General features: G+C 47.8%; 1 protein-coding gene across 1 annotated transcript in view; it reads right to left on the reverse strand.

Annotated features, from left to right (window-relative positions):
• Nucleotides 1-22,782, reverse strand: part of apoltp (apolipoprotein lipid transfer particle homolog) — a 433,926-nt gene that overhangs the window by 180,586 nt on the left and 230,558 nt on the right. The window contains exons 30-33 of the mRNA XM_086000433.1: nt 10,304-10,492; nt 8,560-8,702; nt 7,087-7,249; nt 4,750-4,836 (exon numbers count right to left, since the gene is read on the reverse strand). Coding sequence (XP_085856559.1) covers nt 4,750-4,836; nt 7,087-7,249; nt 8,560-8,702; nt 10,304-10,492 — 582 coding nt within the window. The remainder of the gene's footprint in view (nt 1-4,749; nt 4,837-7,086; nt 7,250-8,559; nt 8,703-10,303; nt 10,493-22,782) is intronic.

Genomic DNA, 22,782 nt, shown 5'->3' on the forward strand with positions numbered 1-22,782 from the left:
CAGCCCAGGACAGGATTAGGCGGTTTATTAAGGAACTGTGCAAACAACTGCATGATCTGAGACAGGATGTCAGGGACCAACAAATAGTCAGGGATATGGAATTGGAGGAAATGGAGGAAGAACAAAATTTACCAGTAGTAGGGGACAGGGTGATGGTAAGAGTCTTACCCGCCAGACCAGGATGAGCACCTCGCTGGCAGGGACCCTACGAGGTCCTAATGACCAGCGACACTTGTGCATGCGTAAATATGAAAGGAAAAGGTCAGTGGAAACACTGGACGCAACTTAAGAAATTCGAAAGCACAGTAAATAATAAGGACTAAACCGGTGACGACCGGCGTCCACTGTTTATCTCCTTCTACAGGACTCAGATATGGATGACCTTACTGATATGCCTGGTCATGGCTACCACAGAAGGAGCCACATCGGTCGACCGAAGGGAGCAACAAGGCCTGTATTACAGGAACTCGAGCAACGTCAGTTGCGATCGGGAACGTGGGGCGTTAACTGTCACAGTTGATAAAACAGTGTATTTAAATTGTAGCTCCGGGTTAACGGATGTAAGCATATTTGACAACAAGCCAGGTGATACAGGGGATAGGGGTAACACAGGGATGGCTGTTAAATGGACAAACATGAGCACGGTATGCTTCGGGAAGAAGAGTGATGATACATTAACATGCGAACAGGGAGGAACTATGCAAGTAAGATGTGGGAGGGATTTCACTCAGATGTCCGGGGTACCCCAGCAGGAAGGAGGGTGGGAACTATGCCTAACCTCCAAGTGCTTCAACTCTGATGATTGGTGTTGGAAGCTGAACCCCCGGGATACTCCCATCACCACAACCACACCGACCACCCCAGTAACAGTAGCCCCGAAGCCCACCACTTTGACTACGGAGGAACCCTTGAGGTGTCCGCAGCCTAGCTCGGGACCCAAAGAGGGGCTCGTGATCCAGGATTCTTATTTGAGAATGTACACCATGAGATAGTTTCGGTTGTCCTCAATATTAGCCAGATGCGGTTACCCAAATGGTGCGAGTGGCGTACAAGGTCGTTTTACCATCGGCTCCTCAACATGACAGTTACTGATGCCCACCGGGCCTCTGGGGGACGCATGCGGTCGAGCCTATTTCACCGCAAGAGGAACCTGGTAAATGACATAGCCACTGCTTACAGTGCAGGGGCATCCACAGTTAATTCCCTGGATATAGCAGAAATCAATAGCAAGGTGAATCATCTAACATCCAAACTAAGGGACCTCATATTAAAAGCAAATAAGTTGGAGGGACAACAGGGACAGACCGGCGAAGACTTGGCTAAAACCTTATTAGAGTCTGTGCAAGTTTTGGAAAACCATGCCCATACAGTTAACCACGTCACCGCCACCCTGCATAACATAACCAATCAGGCCTCAAGGGAGCGAATGTGCATGGCCTACGGTGCATGGCTAGTGGGGGAGGTGCAACATAATCTCGCACAGCTCCACAATGGAGAAGTGCCGGATTGAATTATGGATAGTGCACTGCAAGACTGGGCACCAGAGAGCAGCAATTGCTCTTCGTGCACCCTACGAGGACTTATAAGGGTCTACCCGACAACTAAACATTGTGTTACCATTCACCTGAGGCTGATAGGAATGGTATCAGCTGTACCCAGTCTGCAGGAATGGGAATTCAAGCCCCTCTATGAGGTAGAGAATGTCGGGATCATTGGCTCAGATACCACCACGCACCCAGTTATGCAACCCAGAAAGGTTCCTTCTTGACGGGGATCTCGCTAGAGGGATGCAGAGAAAGGGGGAGTAACGTAGTCTGCCCACATCCCGTGGGGACGGGGCCAGGAGCCATGTGCGGCTTCAACACCACCCTAAACTGTACCCTTGAAATTTCCAGCGCCCTCCATGAGCCAATGCGAGCAGCACACCGGGGAAAAGGAGAATACTGTGTGAAAACCAGTGAATCTCAATACCAGTATGGTAACATCCAGTGCCCATCTCGAGTTTCTGCTTCTGCCCCTGGGCCCCAACAACGATCAGACATGCAACCATAACCTACCTACGGTCGCCCCGTGAGTCCAACTGAGGATCTAAAGGACAGCATGCTCGAATCTGTACTCCCTGAAGGGAAGGACATCCCAAAACTACCAGAACATCTACTGGAACTGAGGAAAGAGGCCGGGGCGATAATTAAGCAGCATCACCGAGTTGAGCAGGAGGTCAAACAACTGGGGAAGGATGCGGAGGCCAAGCTGGAAGATGCCTCATGATGGCAGACACTTTAGGACAGGGGTAATCGGGGGGACATACACCCCTGGATCAGAATTGCATCTCATGTATTGGTGATGGTGCAGTTGCTAATTGTCAACATACTTATGTTTGAGTATTGTACTTGATGTAAATGACACCGTAACCAAACCATTGCTAAAACCGTTGTTAAAACACAGTATAGATTGGGAGAGAAGCAGGGACTGTTAGAGGCAGTTTAAGTAGCCACACCCATGCGAATCCAACCGTCTGCCTGACCAGCAGTGATGGGGCGAGGAGCACGGGCAGGTGAAGTTAGTAGGCCATCTTAGGCTATCACCGAGGGCTAAAAGGGGGGACTGAAGGGGTTAAAAGTTAGATTAGCAGCTTAACTGACTAGCTGGTTGATGTAATAAAGGAGAAGTCTGGCAGAACAAAGACAGTTGGAAAAAGCATATTACATGATGATTGGGGGATTAAAAGAATCAAGGAGGCCATACATTGAACAATGGGCCGTCAAGATGTGATTTAGCGTACGTAAATTGGATAGAACAATGGCAGATGTGGAAACAGGGCAAATGAGATAAACAAGATGTCTTTTTTGGAGATGTGATTAAGTGTACGTGACTTGGACAATTAATTGGCCAAGTCCCGAAGATGTGAAGGAAACAAGATGTATAAGAATTTATATAAGCCAACTGCTTGAATGTAAAAATTAAACTCTCATCTCAGCTCAGACTGAGAGGGTCTCTCCCTGCACGTGCTTGAATAAAGATCGCTTGGAACCAGTACATGCTCGTCTCCGTCTGCTCTGGAGCAGAGAGAAATCCCACAACAGTACTGTGCCCAGTTTTGATCCCCCCACACGGTGGGTGATATAGTGACATGGGAAAAGGTTCAGAGGAGAGCTACAAGAATGATTCCTAGCTTACTAACACACTTTTTCCTGCACCCTTCAGCTCAACATTTTTTTGCCCTGTAAATTGCTGGAAGTGCGAGCTGATAACGGCGCAGCGAAGACAACAGGGCATCTGGGACCCTGGTGAACGATGGGACAAACAGTCTATCTCCTTAACCAATGAGATTAAAGGTTTGAGAAATAAGCAGAGGAAGGACTGAGAAGAACGTGTAAATTACAGTGTGTGAATTCAGTGTCAAATCAGGCACAGAGATGTAAAGAGAGGGAAAGAAAGATTGGATTAAGAGAGAGAGATTAAAGAGACAGAAAGGAAAAGTAAGGAATTAAAAAAAAAAAATTTAAGTATGCCATTTAAAAAATCTCCAACAACAATTCACTACCTGAAGAAATGAGACTCCATAGTTATAATTCTTCACTTTCTGGGCAAGTGAGATTGTTTGTCAGTCATTAATAATTAACACTGTTAAAAGGGTAATAACGCTATTAATTACTAGACTTAATGTTCTGTGGCGAGTTTAATGGGCAATTAATGTGAAAATGCAGCAACTTCATGAAACTCATGGGGCAGTTAAGGGCAAGATGCCATTTTCGTGAAGCTAAAGGTGGAGCGGCGCAAACTGTCCAGCAAATTTTGGCGATTCACAATTCACGGGTTATCTCTTCCTTGCCACAAGTTACTGGCCGATTCGCACATTAATAACGGTGTGTATTGTTCACACGCCGTTATTTTTTCAGTAAATTCTGGCCCAAACTGTTTCAGCATTACAGTTTATGAGGTCATTGGGATATCTCCGCTGAACTGTGACATTTTCAGATTCTAACAACCATGAACTCACTCTCACTGGAGTTAGCATACCTCACTCTTGACTTGTTACTTGTGTTCAGTCCTATAATGAGGCTCACGTATCTTCTGATTTTAACCTGTTTTTTCTCTTTTCAGAAGATAACAGACCTGCTGTGTAATTCCAGCATTTTCTGTTTTAATTTCAATTGAATGGCAATCTTGTACTGTAAAAGCTGTTATACTACATCTAATCCAGCAAGACAAACTTGAACACTTCGTTGTGTAGTGGCAATATAGCCTATATATCACTAAGAAACAGATTGACACAGGGGGTGCAGCGCAGATTCACCAGAATGATACCGCGCTGAGAGGGTTAAATTATGAGGACAGGTTGCATAGACTAGGCTTGTGATCCCTTGAGTATAGAAGATTGAGAGGTGATCTGATTGAGGTGTTTAAAATGTTGAAAGGATTTGTTACAGTAGATACAGAGAAACTATTTCCTTTGGTGGGGGAATCAAGAATGAGGGGACATAATCTTAAAATTCACACAAAGGGTAGTAGAAATCCGGAATTCTCTTCTCCAAAAGACTGTGGATGCTAGAACAACTGGAGCTTTCAAGCCTGCGATCGATAGATTTCTGTTGGGTAAGGGTATCAAGGGATATTGACCCTAAGGCAGGTATGTGGAGTTGAGGTACAGATCAGCCATGATCTAATTGAATGGCTCAAGGGGCTGAATGGTTTACTCCTGTTCCTATGTTTTGCTGCAGAGCACAGAAGAGTCTGAGCTGTACTCACAATGTGGTCCGTCTTTGTTCTGACACAAACTTCCATGTCTTTTGGAATAACTTCACCATTATAAGGGTGTGCTAAACCAACACAGATCTGAAAAAAAAAGAAACACTGGAAATACTGTGTTGAATATTAATGAAGCATTTAAAGAAATGGAGCTAAACGCACTGTATTCTGAATATTATACTGCTAATTATATGATCAATAAAAAGTTAGCATACAAACTAATCTAAAAATATAGAATCATAGAATGGTTACAGCACAGAAGGAGGCCATTCGGCCCATCGAGCCCGTGCCGGCTCTCTGCAAGAGCACTTCAGCTAGTCCCACTCCCCCGCCCTTTCCCCGTAGCTCTGCAATTTTTTTTCCTTCAGGTACTTATCCAATTCCCTTTTGAAAGCCACGATTGAGTCTGCCGCCACCACCCTTTCAGGCCGTGCATTCTAGATCCTAACCACTTGCTGCGTAAAATTTTTTTTCCTCATGCCGCCTTTGGTTCTTATGCCAATCACCTTAAATCTGTGTCCTCTGGTTCTCGACCCTTCCGCCAATGGGAACAGTTTCTCTCTATCTACTCTGTCTAGAACCCTCATGATTTTGAACACTTCTATTAAATCTCCTCTTAACCTTCTCTGCTCCAAGGAGAACAACCCCAGTTTCTCCAGTCTATCCACATAACTGATGTCCCTCATCTCTGGAACCATTCTCATAAACCTTTGCTGCACCCTCTCTACAGCCTTCACATCCTTCCTAAAGTGTGCTGCCTAGAATTGGACCCAATACTCCAGCTGAGGCTGAACCAGTGTTTTATAAAGGTTCATCATAACTTCCTCGCTTTTGTACTCTATGGGCTGGATTTTGATTCTGGAGGCGTGTAGGAGGCAGGACTACAACTTTCGGGGTTGTAGTCCCACCTCCATTGAGTTGTGGCCAACCCACGTGATTTTCACTTGATTGACCTTGTTGAGCCCGCCCAGCAGGCTCAGCAGGCCAATTAAGGGCCACCCGGCAACAGGTGACGTCACAGATTGACATTTCATCTGTCAAGAGCTTTTGACAGATGAAATATCAGCGTTTGACAGCTCTTTGAAGCTGTCAAACACTGACAATCTGTACTCTAAGTTAATTCCTTCCTCTCAGGCTGATTTAGAGATCTTTCCAGAACAGAAAGCTGAATGCTGCAACTTTTGACAGCTCGCGGCCATTCTGCTTTCTGTGCCGGTGAGATGAGGGACTCCCGAGACCTGAAGGAAGGAAGGCTGTAAAGGTAAGTAAAACTTATTTAAACACTTTACACACACCAAACACACTTACCTCTGCACTCATGCACACATCACTCACCTGAACACCGGACATCTCGAACCCTCCAAGCCCTTCAGCCCGACGGTCCGCCTCGCTAACTTGGAGTGGTTTGGAGCCATCGGGAATCCCACACTTCAGGGATAAAAATAGGGATTAGGCTAAAAACTGCCTGTTAAGAGGCAGTTAATTGGCACTAATCCCCTTCCCGCCTCGGGGAGGCATGTCCCAGCACAGGTCGGGTATCTGCCTCCTTTGAAACTGGCATGGAGGCAGGTTGGGGGCGGGATGGGTTAGTGTCCCCCGATTTCGCGATTTTAACCCCCCACACGCCTCCAATCCTGCCTCAACGGCCCAATGAAAATCGAGCCCTATGCCTCTACTTATGAAGCCCAGGATCCCGTATGCTTTAACTGCTTTCTCAACCTGCCCTGCCACCTTCAACGATTTGTGTATATGCACCCCCAGGTCTCTCTGTTCATGCATCCCCTTTAGGATTTTACCCTTTAGTTTATATTGCCTCTCCTTGTTCTTCCTACAAAATGGATCAGTTCACACTTTTCTGCGTTAAATTTTATCTACCACGTGTCCGCCCATTCCACCAGCCTGTCTATGTCTTCTTCAAGTTTGTCACTATCCTCCTCACTGTTCACTATACTTCCAAGTTTTATGCATGTGTTCTAGGGCTAAGAGGTGCAACTTGAAAGTAAACAGTAAGTTGAAATTATTAAGTGGACCCCACGGTCTGTTGTATTGTAAGGGGCACAGCTCACAAACACTAAGCAGAGAGAAAAGAAAAAAATCTTTTAATCAGGTAGGTGGGCATCGTACCCAGTGTCTACTCCCCACCACCAATGGCAACTAACAGCCCATACTAATTCCACTTTCAATAATCTGCAGAAATAGTTAATTTTTGCAACAGTACAACATTAATGCAAGAAGGAAGTAACGAATCAATTTCTTTAGCACCATAGGTGAAACTGATTTTGGCTAAGGCATCTTAGTCCAGACACACAGCTATTCATGTTGATTTGTATTTCTTACATATGGTTTTTCAGGCTGGTATCCAAGTGTGAGTGTATGAACAGTTTCCTCTTTCTCATTCACCAAGGCTTTTACTTCTAAAACATAATGCTTTTTCCTCTTGTCTACAGTGAAAGTCTCCTGTAGAAGGGTGTCCTGTGGTAATGGCAGCTTAAAAGGATGCCTACAAAATGAAACACAGCAACAGAGTATTAATACTCAGAGGTAATAGGAGAGAGTGAATATTGGTCCAGAATTTGCTGGCAAAATAACGGCGAGTTTAATGCGCACACCGTTATTAATGTGTAAAGCGTCTAGCAATGTGTGGCGAGGAAGAGATACCCCGTGAGTTGCAAATCGCCACAAATTGTTGGACAGTTTGTCTTGCAAAAACCTTAGCTCACGCTCAAACTCCCGGTTAGTTTCAAGAAATTGCTGCATTTGCGCAGTAAATACACATTAAATTCGCGCACAAAGTTAGGGCTGGTATTTAAAAGCATAAGGGCCCTTTTAATGAGGAGATTTAGGATCCTGCAATGCCACTCAACCTCTCTGGCCTAGAAAGGCAACAACTGAAACTCTGGAGTCTCACTCTTGCAAGTAGTAAATTGTTCTTAGAGATTCAAAAAACTTTAATTTTTTACTTTTCCTTTCCGTCTCTTTTTTTAAATCTCTCCCTTAATCCAATCTGTCTTTCCCTCTCTCTATTTCTCTTTTTGCACCCAATTTTACTCTAATTCAATTTTTCCTTCTCTGTTGTTCCTGTTTCTTTCTCTATCCTTAAATCTCATTGGTTCAGGAGATAGACTGTTGGTCTTGTCATTCACCAAGGTTTCAGGTGTCTGTTGCCCTCACCACACTGTTATCAGCTCGCACTCCCAACAATTTGTGGGGCAAAAACTTTTTGAGCTGAAGGGTGAGGGAAAAAGTCTAACTAACAGGACATGCCACAAGATGCCCCACTCAGCAAATTCTGGGCCAAAAGCCCTCAGTGAACTGCAAGGTAGGAATCCAATGGACAAATTCTCAAGACTGAATACTGTACAAAGTAGTTTGTGACTCTCATTTGAACCTGCCACCTCCACTCCCTTCTATATCCCTGCCCTGGCAGAGATTCAGCAGTCCTCAAACTATTTGATGGGAGTTCTTCAGGGAGCAGAAGCCCCATCCTGCAGTGTTCAAGTTCTGATTGGATGATGACAGAGCAACATTGCCATTCAACAATTAAGCACCACAAACAGGCCAGGGTCAAGCATTTTATAGCTTGACTATGGGTTTTTTTGAAGTCTGATTTTTCACCTATCACCATCTTGGCAATTGTACTGCAAAATACTGTTGTTTAACAGACATTAGTAAAGAATGCTTATCCTCCATTAGGGATCCCTAGAAAACTTTCAGAAATCTTTTGCAAATGAATTCCGCACAGCTAGATCAGTGGCACGGTGAAAGTGATACTGAGGAACACATTCAGATTCGGGTAACAGCAGCTATCACCTAAATCGAATTGATGCACGGTTCTGGAACAGCATCTTCTCCCTCTTCAATTCCTCGATCTGTCCGTTCAACTGCATTACCAAAGGTGGGCTCTTATTGTCTGTCCAAAGGGCCATCACTGATATGCTCCTTTTCCTCTTTGGCTGTGAATTGACAGTAAATTATAAGATCCATAAATAAATAATGATTTTTTTTTTGGGAACTAGAGATGCGCAGATCTCCTGCTATATATTTTATAGAAACAACTTGCCAAACCTCAGTCATTCAAACATTTTTGCCAAAGCCACAAAACCTATTCCTTTGATCCTGCGTTTGACACACATGAAACCACTTCAATGACTGCAAGGGTTATTCCGTTCAATGTGGCATACATCTGGCTTTATCCAGTTGAGGTTGGATACATCAGGGCTCCAGTAGTGGCAGAATCCAGCCAACACATAATATATTCAGGATGAACTGGTTTGAATATAAAATAAACTACTCCAATCTTGCTGCATTTAAACATTGCATTTCTGTTAAGTTTAGAATCATGAATTTTAAAGGTTGTTAGGAAAACACATTCAAAGCAACATAAACATCAAAATAATTGAAATAGATTTTTAACAATGCTTTTGTGCAAGCAGTTGCTGCTCTTTGATATTTACACTTTCACAGCTTTCATGTTCCTGTTCCACGCTGTATTTTCTAAGTTGGAAAGACAGGATGGTCTGAGCCATAGACCGCTCCATGGCCACTTACTAAATGTTTTTTTTAATTTGTTTTATGGGATGTGGGCGTCGCTGGCAAGGCCAGCATTTATTGCCTATCCCTAATTGTCCTCAAGAAGGTGAGCCGCCTTCTTGAACCACTGCAGTCCGTGTGGTGAAGGTACTCCCACAGTGCTGTTAGGGAGGGAGTTCCAGGATTTTGACCCAGTGACAATGAAGGATCGGCGATATACTTCTAAGTCAGGATGGTGTGTGACTTGGAGGGGAACTTGGAGGTGGTGGTGTTCCCATGCGCCTGCTGCCGCTATCCTTCTAGGTGGAAGAGGTCGCGGGTTTGGGAGGTGCTGTCGAAGAAGCCTTGGCGAGTTACTGCAGTGCATCTTGTAGATGGTACACGCTGCAGCCACGGTACTCCGGTGGTGGAGGGAGTGAATGTTTAATGTGGTGGATGGGTTGCCAATCAAGCGGGCTGCTTTGGCCTGGATGGTTTCGAGCTTCTTGAACGTTGTTGGAGCAGCACTCATCCAGGCAAGTGGAGAGTATTCCATCACACTCCTGACTTGTAGATGGTGGAAAGGCTTTGGGGAGTCAGGAGGTGAGACATAAATGTGCTAAATATATCCTCAAGTGACTTTGATTGGATAACTCAAGAGTGACAAGCTGGGTTACAATCAGCTTTAAGATTGGAATCTATTCTCTTAGTACCACACAATCAAAATAGAATTTGGAGAGGTGATTTTTATAGATAGTAATGGGTATGGAAAAGGTTAATTCAGAACACTTATATTAAATAGTGGGAATAGGACACAGGTTTCAACTAATAAAAAGTAACTTTATGACTGATATCAGTTGTCCTTCATGCAGACATTGATCAACATTTGGAATGGACTTCCAGGCAGAGTGATGGAGGTGAAAACCCTAGAATCATTTAAGAAATGCCTCGATCCTAACGCCTGTGTTGGATGTGAAAAAGGTCTCAGAACATTGTATTGAACTGCGCTACCCGCTCCTTTGCTTTGTAGAGTTTGAAATCTCACCTCCTCTCTGCTCATGTAGTTAGCTGTGATATTAAATTCCTTCTTCTGATGCTTTATCCAAAACCAGAAGGACTTCAGTTTTTCTTTATTCTCCACAAAGATTTCGTTCTTAACTGGCAGGTTCCAAAGCGAGACAACCTCATTGTGGCTTCTGAACGAACTCTCCGTAATGTGTCCAATAGTAGATGCCTGAAAGAATGTAGAGCACTCTAATTAAACCTACCCTTTAAACCATAACTATTATTATGGCTCAGTTAAAGGTCTTGTGGGTCTCATCAGTTCTGTAAAAGAAAAGGACATTTTTTGTTTCATATCCGGAAAAAAGGAGAATTGTCTGTTGAAGTAAATCGGTTACAGTGAAACCTATAAATTATGGACATCTTAGGGATTGGCATCAGCTGTCTTTTTTTGCGGATGTCCTTATTTTCAAAATGGTCATTGTATGTACAACAATCTTGAAGAACCAGCTGAGATTATGATCAGCACTTAATCAGCTGCAACAACGCTAGAAATCCCCCTCCCACACACCAGCGGTCAGCTCTGGTCACTTGATAGTTTTGCAATCTAAATTCCTGTTTCATTTCAAACCACTCACTTGGAACAGAGTGTAACTTCAATAATGAATCATAGACTAGTACAGCACAGAAGGAGGCCATTCGGTCCATCAAGTCTGCACTGGCTCTTTCGAAGAGCAATCCAGTTAGTGCCACTCCCCGCTCTTTCCCCATATCCCTGCAATTTATTCTCCTTCAAGAATTTATCCAGTTCCCTTTTGAAGGCTACTACTGTATTGAATCAGTATCCACCACCCGATCAGGCTGTGTATTCTAAATCCGAACATTCCCACATTACAACAGTGACGACACTTCAAAAGTACTTCACTGGCTGTGAAGCGCTTTGGGACGTCCGGTGGTCGTGAAAGGTGCTATAGAAATGCAAGTCTTTCTCTTTTAACCACTCGTCGCATAAACAAGTTTTTCCTCATATCGCCTCTGGTTCTTTTGCCAAACACCTTAAATCTGTGGCCTCTCCTCATCGACCCTTCAGCCATTGGAAACGGTTTCTCTTTATTTACTCTATCTAAACCCTGCAAGATTTTAAACACCTCTATCAAATCTCCTCTTCACCTTCTCTGCTCCAAGGTGAACTGCGTTTCTCAGTTCTACTTACCAGCATTAGGGCAGCCACAGGGTAAAAAAGGGGGAAATGACGGGTATACTGAAGTTTCCAAAGGCAAGTCTGAGAATAGATTGAGAACATTTGGGAGGGAAAACACAACAGGTCACATTATGTGTAGGAGCGAAACTGCAGTTTTCTGGTTGAGCAGCGAGTCCGGAGGAAGACTGACTGACAGCTGGGGCTCACAGGCCCGTCCGTCACTCTATAGAGCAGCAGAGAGACAGAGAGACCTGGGACAGCTAGCCACCTTCACTCCCCAAAGGCAAAGCTCCTCAAAGAAGCGAATCCACCATCAGAAGCCGAGGGAAAGACAATGGCAGGGTCAGGGGAGAAGAGCTGTCATCGAGTGTGTATGGGCACCGCGCTGGGGCAGGAAAGGACGACCCCACTCGCTGTTTGCTTCCCTTGATTCGGTCTCTCTGCTGCAGTGAGGGTGATGTCACCGGGCCGGAGGTGGGAAATTCCGCCACCCAGTGGAGACCAGTGGAATCGGCACCTGAATGACAATTGAAGGGGAGGTAGAACAGTGTCCCAGAGTTTATTCCCCCTGCACAGGGACAGACTGCAGCACCAACGCGCATGCACGAACTGCCAATACAACAAATTTTTCTCTCCAGTTGCCAGAGAATTTGTGGGGCAGAACGGAGGCCAGCTGCAAGGGGAAGCGTCAGTGATCCCGACTCAGTGAAAGTTCATGATACAGCAGCTTTGCAACAGGCTATGTCCCATGTTTTAAGTTGGACAAGGGCTTGGTGCATTGAAGGCCATCTGTAGTTTATAATTTGTGAGAGTCTGTGGATTCAGAGTGCCCCTTGTATATTTTACCATGCAAGTTATTTGAGTCTCTCAATAAGTGTCAGCATTTTGGGGGTGTCCGTTTATTCAGGTTTCACCGTGTTTGCCTTTTGGCCATAATTTCTCATTTTTATTTGACGCCAGTCAGCACAGGTGGGTGTGGATCAGATATTTATGGGGCGGCAGGGAGGGTGTGGGGAAGCTGCAGGGAGACTGAAGAACCCCGTAAGGCTGGGGACATGGAGGCACTGCTGAACTTAACGACAGGACCTCGTCGGCATCTTTTAGCTCTGTTTCCTGTTCAGCAGCAGGCCATATGGACAGCCTGGCCAGCAGGCGTGAAGGGAACACCAGCAGCAGAAAGGCCACAGCCGGGGCCCCTTGGGGGACAGTCCCCGGCAATCGGGAGGTCAGAGAGGCCTGAGATCAGGAGGGAGGAGAGGCCTGAGATCGGGAGGTCAGAGGGGCCTGAGATCGGGAGGGAGGAGAGGCCTGAGATCGGGAGAGAGGCCTGAGATCAGGAGGTCAGAGAGGCCTGAGATCAGGAGGTAGGAGAGGCCTGAGATCAGGAGGGAGGAGAGGCCTGAGATCAGGAGGGAGGTGAGGCCTGAGATCAGGAGGTAGGAGAAGCCTGAGATCGGGAGGTCAGAGAGGCCTGAGATCAGGAGGGAGGAGAGGCCTGAGATCAGGAGGGAGGAGAGGCCTGAGATCAGGAGGGAGGAGAGGCCTGAGATCAGGAGGGAGGAGAGGCCTGAGATCAGGAGGGAGGAGAGGCCTGAGATCAGGAGGGAGGAGAGGCCTGAGATCAGGAGGGAGGAGAAGCCTGAGATCAAGAGGGAGGAGAGGCCTGAGACCAGGAGGGAGGAGAGGCCTGAGATAATGGAGGGAGGAGGGGCCTGAGATCAGGAGGGAGGAGAGGCCTGAGGTCAGGAGGGAGAAGAGGCCTGAGATCAGGAGGGAGGAGAGGCCTGAGATCAGGAGGGAGGAGAGGCCTGAGATCAGGAGGGAGGTGAGGCCCGAGATCAGGAGGGAGGAGAGGCCTGAGTTAATGGAGGGAGGAGAGGCCTGAGATCAGGAGGAAGGAGAGGCTTCAGATCAGGAGGGAGGAGAGGCCTGAGATCAGGAGGGAGGAGAGGCCTGAGATCAGGAGGGAGGAGAGGCCTGAGATCAGGAGGGAGGAGAGGCCTGAGATCAGGAGGGAGGAGAGGCCTGAGATCAGGAGGGAGGAGAGGCCTGAGATCAGGAGGGAGGAGAGGCCTGAGATAATGGAAGGAAGAGAGGCCTGAGCTCAGGAGGGAGGAGAGGCCTGAGATCAGGAGGGAGGAGAGGCCTGAGATCAGGAGGGAGAAGAGGCCTGAGATCAGGAGGAAGGAGAGGCCTGAGATCAGGAGGGAGGAGAGGCCTGAGATAATGGAGGGCGGAGAGGCCTGAGATCAGGAGGGAAGAGAGGCCTGAGATCAGGAGGGAGGAGAGGCCTGAGATCAGGAGGGAGGAGAGGCCTGAGATCGGGAGGGAGGAGAGGCCTGAGATCGGGAGGGAGGAGAGGCCTGAGGTCAGGAGGGAGGTGAGGCCTGAGATCAGGAGGGAGGAGAGGCCTGAGATCGGGAGGGAGGGGAGGCCTGAGATCAGGAGGTAGGAGAGGCCTGAGATCAGGAGGTAGGAGAGGCCTGAGATCAGGAGGGAGGTGAGGCCTGAGATCAGGAGGGAGGTGAGGCCTGAGATCAGGAGGGAGGAGAGGCCTGAGATCAGGAGGGAGGAGAGGCCTGAGATCAGGAGGGAGGAGAGGCCTGAGGTCAGGAGGTAGGAGAGGCCTGAGATCAGGAGGTAGGAGAGGCCTGAGATCAGGAGGGAGGAGAGGCCTGAGATCAGGAGGGAGGAGAGGCCTGAGGTCAGGAGGGAGGAGAGGCCTGAGGTCAGGAGGGAGGAGAGGCCTGAGATCAGGAGGGAGGAGAGGCCTGAGATCAGGAGGGAGGAGAGGCCTGAGATCAGGAGGTAGGAGAGGCCTGAGATCAGGAGGTAGGAGAGGCCTGAGATCAGGAGGGAGGAGAGGCCTGAGATCAGGAGGGAGGAGAGGCCTGAGGTCAGGAGGTAGGAGAGGCCTGAGGTCAGGAGGGAGGAGAGGCCTGAGATCAGGAGGGAGGAGAGGCCTGAGATCAGGAGGGAGGAGAAGCCTGAGATCAGGAGGGAGGAGAGGCCTGAGACCAGGAGGGAGGAGAAGCCTGAGATCAGGAGGGAGGAGAGGCCTGAGACCAGGAGGGAGGAGAGGCCTGAGGTCAGGAGGTAGGAGGGGCCTGAGATCAGGAGGTAGGAGAGGCCTGAGATCAGGAGGGAGGAGAGGCCTGAGATCAGGAGGGAGGAGAGGCCTGAGATCAGGAGGGAGGAGAAGCCTGAGATCAGGAGGGAGGAGAGGCCTGAGACCAGGAGGGAGGAGAGGCCTGAGATCAGGAGGGAGGAGAGGTCTGAGATCAGGAGGGAGGAGAGGCCTGAGATCAGGAGGGAGGAGAGGCCTGAGATCAGGAGGGAGGAGAGGCCTGAGGTCAGGAGGGAGGAGAGGCCTGAGATCAGGAGGGAAGAGAGGCCTGAGATAATGGAGGGAGGAGAGGCCTGAGATCAGGAGGGAGGAGAGGCCTGAGATCAGGAGGGAAGAGAGGCCTGAGATCAGGAGGGAGGAGAGGCCTGAGATCGGGAGGTCAGAGAGGCCTGAGATCAGGAGGAGGAGAGGCCTGAGATCAGGAGGGAGGAGAGGCCTGAGGTCAGGAGGGAGGAGAGGCCTGAGATCAGGAGGGAGGAGAGGCCTGAGATCAGGAGGGAGGAGAGGCCTGAGATCAGGAGGGAGGAGAGGCCTGAGATCGGGAGGGAGGAGAGGCCTGAGATCGGGAGGGAGGAGAGGCCTGAGATCGGGAGGGAGGGGAGGCCTGAGGTCAGGAGGTAGGAGAGGCCTGAGATCAGGAGGTAGGAGAGGCCTGAGATCAGGAGGGAGGTGAGGCCTGAGATCAGGAGGGAGGTGAGGCCTGAGATCAGGAGGGAGGAGAGGCCTGAGATAATGGAGGGAGGAGAGGCTTGAGATCAGGAGGGAGGAGAGGCCTGAGATCAGGAGGTAGGAGAGGCCTGAGATCAGGAGGGAGGAGAGGCCTGAGATCAGGAGGGAGGAGAGGCCTGAGGTCAGGAGGGAGGAGAGGCCTGAGGTCAGGAGGGAGGAGAGGCCTGAGATCAGGAGGGAGGAGAGGCCTGAGATCAGGAGGGAGGAGAGGCCTGAGATCAGGAGGTAGGAGAGGCCTGAGATCAGGAGGTAGGAGAGGCCTGAGATCAGGAGGGAGGAGAGGCCTGAGATCAGGAGGGAGGAGAGGCCTGAGATCAGGAGGGAGGAGAGGCCTGAGATCAGGAGGGAGGAGAGGCCTGAGATCAGGAGGGAGGAGAGGCCTGAGATCAGGAGGGAGGAGAGGCCTGAGGTCAGGATGGAGGAGAGGCCTGAGATCAGGAGGGAGGAGAGGCCTGAGATCAGGAGGGAGGAGAGGCCTGAGATCAGGAGGGAGGAGAAGCCTGAGATCAGGAGGGAGGAGAGGCCTGAGACCAGGAGGGAGGAGAAGCCTGAGATCAGGAGGGAGGAGAGGCCTGAGATCAGGAGGGAGGAGAGGCCCGAGATCAGGAGGGAGGAGAGGCCTGAGATCAGGAGGGTGAAGAGGCCTGAGATCAGGAGGGAGGAGAGGCCTGAGATCAGAGGGAGGAGAGGCCTGAGATCAGGAGGGAGGAGAGGCCTGAGATCAGGAGGGAGGAGAGGCCTGAGATCAGGAGGGAGGAGAGGCCTGAGATCAGGAGGGAGGAGAGGCCCAAGATAATGGAGGGAGGAGAGGCTGGAGATCAGGAGGGAGGAGAGGCCTGAGATCAGGGGGGAGGAGAGGCCTGAGATCAGGAGGGAGGAGAGGCCTGAGATCAGGAGGGAGGAGAGGCCTGAGATCAGGAGGGAGGAGAGGCCTGAGATCAGGAGGGTGAAGAGGCCTGAGATGAGGAGAAGCCTGAGATCAGGAGGGAGGTGAGGCCTGAGATCAGAGGGAGGAGAGGCCTGAGATCAAGAGGGAGGAGAGGCCCGCGATCAGGGCTGGCGATGGTCAGTGATCGGGAGATGGGAGGCCAAAGGCATCCTTGAGGGGCCGGTGGGGAGAGTGGGGGAAGATGGGAAGAGAGCGCTCCTGCTCCTCCTGACCCACAAAGAGTGCTGAAAAAGTCACTTAGTTTGTGGAGCCGGCAGCTCCCGCCTCCCTTTCAGTGTTGAATTTCCCGACCCCTGGGAAATAAGAACATAAGAACATAAGAAATAGGAGCAGGAGTAGGCCAATCGGCCCCTCGAGCCTGCTCCGCCATTCAATAAGATCATGGCTGATCTGATCCTAACCGCCAATCCACTATCACAGAACCATCTCCTGAATCTAACAGAATTAGACACATGAAATAGGAGCAGGATCAGGCTACACGGCCCCTGGGCCCGCTCCGCTATCCACAGGGCCATGACCGATACGAACCTAGACTCATGTCCAAATTCCTGCCCGCTCCCCGTAACCCTTAATTCCCTTTACTTCTAGGAAACTGTCTATTTCTGTTTTAAATTTATGTAATGCTGTAGCTTCTACAGCTTTTTGGGGCAACATATTCCATGGACCTACCACCCTCTGAGTGAAGTAGTTCCTCCTCATCTCAGTTTTGAAAGAGCAGCCCCTTATTCTAAGACTATGCTCCCTAGTTCTAGTTTCACCCATCATCGGGAACATCCTCCTCGCATCCACCCGATCCAACCCCTTCACAATCTTATATGTTTCAATAAGATCGCCTCTCATTCTTCTGAACTCCAATGAGTAGAGTCCCAATCTACTCAGCCTCTCCTCATATGTCCATCCCCTCATCCCCGGGATTAGCCGAGTGAACCTTCTTTGTACTGACTCGAGAGCAAGTATGTCTTTTCTTAAGTATGGACACCAAAACTGTATGCAGTATTCCAGGTGCGGTCTCACCAATACCTTGTACAACTGAAGCAATACCTCCCTATTTTTATATTCTATCCCCCTAGCAATGAAAGCCAACATTCCATTGGCCTTCTTAATCACTTGCTGCACCTGCATACTAACCTTTTGAGTTTCGTGCACCAGGACCCCCAGATCCCTTTGTACTTCAGTACTTTCCAGTTTCTTGCCATTAAGATAATAACTTGCTCTACGATTTTTCCTGCCAAAGTGCATAACCTCACACTTTCCAGTATTGTATTCCATCTGCCAAATCTCTGCCCACTTACTTAGCCTGTCTATGTCCCCTTGCAGGTTTTTTATGTCCTCCTCACTCACTACTTTCCCTCCCATCTTAGTATCATCTGCAAACTTTGATATGTTACACTCGGTCCCCTCCTCCAAATCGTTAATATAGATTGTAAAGAGTTGGGGACCCAGCACTGACCCCTGCGGAACACCATTAGTTACTGATTGCCAGTCTGAGAACGAACCATTTATCCCAACTCTCTGCCTTCTGTTAGATAGCCAATCCTCTATCCATGCCAGAATATTACCCCCAATCCCGTGATTTTTTATCTTAAGCAATAATCTTTTGTGTGGCACCTTGTCAAATGCCTTTTGGAAGTCTAAATACACTACGTCCACTGGTTCCCCTTTATCCACCCTATATGTTACTTCCTCAAAGAACTCCAGCAAATTTGTCAAACATGACTTCCCCTTCATAAAACCATGCTGACTTTGTCCTGTTAAATTATTATCCAAATGTCCTGTTACTGTCTCCTTAATAATGGACTCCAAAATTTTACCTACCACAGATGTTAGGCTAACCGGTCTACAGTTTCCAGCCTTCTGTCTACTGCCCTTTTTAAATAAGGGTGTTACATTAGCAGTTTTCCAGTCTGCCGGGACCTTTGCCGAGTCCAGGGAGTTTTGGAAAATTATTACCAATGCATCCACAATCCCTACCGCCACTTCCCTCAAGACCCTAGGATGTAAGCCATCAGGTCCAGGTGATTTATCCGCCTTGAGTCCCATTATTTTACCGAGTACCACTTCCTTAGTGATTTTGATCGTGTTTAGCTCCTCCCCCCCTTTAGCCCCCTGTTTGTCCAGTGTTGGGGTATTCTTAGTGTCTTCTACTGTAAAGACTGATATAAAATATTCATTCAGTGTTTTTGCCATCTCCATATTTCCCACCATTAATTTCCCGGTCTCATCCTCTAAGGGACCAACATTTACTTTAGCCATCCTTTTTCTTTTTATATAACTATAAAAACTCTTACTATCTGTTTTTATATTTTTTGCTAATTTACTTTCATAATCTATCTTCCCTTTCTTAATCAATCTTCTCAGCCTAAGTAAATTTTAAATCGGGCTCCTATTTGCACTGTGGGAGGCCAATTTAAATATGTTAATTAAGTGTCCCGCCTCTCCAGGGCGGGACACTTAGACGCCCTGATATCCACCGCAATAAAAGAGGTGGCGGAGGGTTGAGGTCGCGTTCCCCCTATCTAACTCTTTAGCCCACTCCTGCCCGACATGAGGGTGGGGGGTTAATACTTTGCAAAGCTCTACTAAACAGCACGGATATTACTGTGTAATAGGTTGGGATTGCATCAGATATGAGATCACTTTGTTCAAGCAAACTGGACCTAAAGTTAGAAGGGTAATTGTCCACGTGCACGCTGACGGCTGGAAACCTTGCCCATTCGCAACTCTGGTGGTGGGCTTGGTTCCCTGCTTCTGCTGAAAACTTGGAAAATGACCCCATCCCTTAAAGTACTAGCTGTGTGCCAACTGCATTAATAAGGCAAAGTCGATTCTGCTGAATTCCATTCTGTGCTGCTAACTCCCAAGCTAAAATTGTTAATATTTGCGACTCTGTTAAAACACAGTGGGGGAGAAATTGAGTATATACTATAAAAGTAGCGCCCCGGAAGCAATCGCGGCCGCCCGCCGGAAATTGAGTGGTAGCGCCCCAAAGGGAAACACGGCGCTACTGGAGGCGCCCCACATCCCTCTTGGGGCGCGGCGACTGAATATCGTGGCGCAACGTGCCGCAGCGCCACACGCTGCGGCACATCGCGCTGCGGTATTGCAGGTCTTCCTCCCCTTCTTAAAGGGGAGGGGCCTTGTGCAGCGCGATCTGGGGCCCAGCTGGGCCCCTGAGGATCGAGAGTGCAGGCAAGAGAGCTTGGCACCGAGGAGAAGTGCCGGGCTCTTGGAACGCAGCCGGCACTCCGTGGGGAGGGGGGGGGTTCAGGAGGCCGGGGACGGGAGCGCAGGCAGGTGCTGGCAGGCGGCCAACAACAAAAATGGCCACCCCGCACCTCTCCTTTAATTTGTGCCTCCCCGGCCACAGGTAGGCCCCCCTGAACCGGTCGGACATAGCGTCCGGCGGTAAATCAGGGGGCGCTGCCAAATATCGCGGCCGGGGCGACAGCAGGGCGCTGCGCACACCGATGACGTCATCGGTAGCGGCGCAGCACTAACGGTTAGCGCCACCACTAACATCCCGCGGAATTTAGCGGGAGGCGTGGACAGTGCCGCGCCCGGGTGCCAGTTTGCTTGCAACCCACTTAGCGCCCTCTTAAGGCACTAACGGGTGGCGCAGCCCACTGAATTTCTCCCCCAGTAACTCTACAATTATCTTGCATATTAATATTTCAGCTTTTACAGTATGCCACCAATGATTAAAAGACTAAAGTGCAACTTGCTTTCTTTGAATAAGTCAGGTCATTATGTCACAAAAGGGTCTTTTGTGACATAATGTAATAGCAAAGGTAAATAAATGGATGATTATTTAAGAACATATGAAATAGGAGCAGGAGTAGGCCATTCGGCCCTTCGAGCCTGCTCCGCCATTCAATGAGATCATGGCTGATCTTCTGCCTCAACTCCATTCACCGGCCCTATCGCCATATCCCTTGATGCTCTTACTAGTCAGAAATCTATCAACTTCTGTTTTGAATATACCCAATGACTGAGCCTCCACAGCCCTCTGGGGTAGAGAATTCCAAAGATTCACCACCCTCTGTGTGAATAAATTTCTTCTCATCTCAGCCCTGAATGGCCTACCCTTTATCTTGAGGCTGTGGCCCCTGGTTCTAGACTCCCCAGCCAAGGGAAACATTCTTCCAGCATCCACCTTATCAAGCCCTGTAATAATTTTGTATGCTTCAATGAGATCCCCTCTCATTCTTCTGAATTCAAGAGAATACAGGCCTAGTTTACTCAATCTCTTCTCATACGACAGTCCCATCATCCCAGGAATCAATCTCATGAACGTTCGTTGCACTCCCTCTATGGCAAGTATATCCTTCTTTAGGTAAGGAGGCCAATATTGTACACAGTACTTCAGGTGTGGTCTCACCAAGTCCCTATATAATTGGAGTAAGACTTCTTTACTCCTGTACTCAAATCCTCTTGTAATGAAGGCCAGCATACCATTTGCCTTCCTAATGGCTTGCTGCACCTGCACATTCACTTTCAGTGACCCATGTACAAGGACACCCAGGTCCCTTTGAGCATCTGCATTCCCCAATCTTTCACCATTTTTGTTTTTTCTACCAAAGTGGATAACTTCACATTTATCCACATTATATTCCATCTGCCATGTTCTCACCCACTCACTGAGACTGCCGAGATCCCCCTGAAGCCTCTTCACATCTCTTCACAACTGACACTGCCACCTAGCTTTGTATCATCAGCAAATTTGGAAATGTTACATTTAGTCCCCATTGATATAGATTGTGAATAGCTGGGGCCCAAGCACTGATCCTTGTCGTACTTCACTAGTCACAGCCTGCCATCCTGAAAAAGACCTGTTTATCCCTACTCTTTGTTTTCTGTCTGTTAACCAATTCTCAATCCATGCTAGTATATTACCCCCAATTCCATGTGCCCTAATTTTGTTCACCAACCTCTTGTGTGGGACCTTATCGAAGGCCTTCTGAAAATCCAAATACACCATATCTACCGGTCTACTCCACTAGTTACATCCTCAAAGAACTCCAATAGGTTTGTCAAACAGGATTTCCCTTTCATAAATCCATGTTGACTCTGCCCAATCTTACTATTAGTTTCTAAGTGCCCAGTTATTGCATCCCTTATAATAGATTCCAGCATTTTCCCAACTACTGATGTGAGGCTATCAAGTCTGTAGTTCCCCGTTTTCTCTCTCCCTCCTTTCTTAAATAGCGGGGTTATATTTGCTATCCTCCAATCTGCAGCAACCGTTCCAGAATCTACAGAATTTTGGAAGACGACAACCAATGCGTCCACTATCCCAATGGCCACCTCTTTCAAAGCCCTAGGATGTAGGTCATCCGGTCCTTGGGATTTATCGACTTTTAGTCCCATTAATTTTGCTAGTACTGTTTTTTTACTAATAATAATTTCTTTAAGTTCCTCATTCTCATCACACCCTTGGTTTTCTCGTATTTCTGGGAGGTTTTTTGTGTCTTCCTCCGTGAAGAAAGAAACAAAGTATTTATTTAATTTCTCTGCCATTTCCTCATTCCCCATTATAAATTCTCCCGTCTCTGACTGTAAAGGACCTACAATTATCTTCGCCACTCTTTTCCTTTTCACATACCTATAGAAGCTTTTACAATCCGTTTTTATATTTTTCGCTGGTTTGTGCTCATATTCCATTTTCCCTTTTTTATCTATTTCTTGGTCCCCCTTTGCTGATTTCTAAAAAGATCTGAATCCTCAGGCTGACTGCTTTTTCTGGCAACTTTATAAGCTTCCTCCATTGACTTAATACTAGTTTTAATTTCTTTTGTTAGCCATGGTTGGATCACTTTTCCTTTTGGGTTTTTATGCCCTAGAGGAATATATGTTTGTTGCAAATTATGCATTAGTTCCTTGAATGTTAGCCATTGTATGTCCACCTTCATACCTTTTAGTGTAGTCTCCCAATCTACCATGGCCAACTTGTCCCTCATACCCTTGTAGTTTCCTCTGTTTAGATTGAAGACCTTAGTTTCAGATTGGACGACATCACTCTCAAACTTAATGTAAAATTCAATCATATTATGGTCACTTGTCCCTAAAGGCTCCTTTACCACAAGATTATTGATTAGCCCTTTCTCATTACACAGTACCAGATCCAGAATAGCCTGTTCCCTGGTTGGTTCCTCCCCATACTGATCCAGGAAACCATCTTGCATGCATTCCAAGAATTCGTCCTCCACACCATTAGTGGTAATTTGATTTGCCCAGTCAATATGTAGATTAAAGTCCCCCATGATTACCGTATTGCCCTTGTTACATGCACTTCTAATCTCTTGATACTGTGCCCTACATTACCACTACTGTTTGGTGGCCTATACATAGCTCCCACCAATGTTTTCCTCCCTTTGCTGTTTCTTAGCTCCACCCAAACTGATTCCAGTTCTACATTACAATCTGCCGAGCCAAGATCGTTTATCTCTACCGTACCGATCTCATCCCTTATTAACAGTGCTACGCCACCTCCTTTTCCTTTTTGTCTCTCCTTCCTAA

This window comes from Somniosus microcephalus, chromosome 11, assembly GCF_052327205.1.
Source record: "Somniosus microcephalus isolate GS21.2 chromosome 11, FLI_Smic_1.0, whole genome shotgun sequence".
NCBI classification, from domain to species: domain Eukaryota; kingdom Metazoa; phylum Chordata; class Chondrichthyes; order Squaliformes; family Somniosidae; genus Somniosus; species Somniosus microcephalus.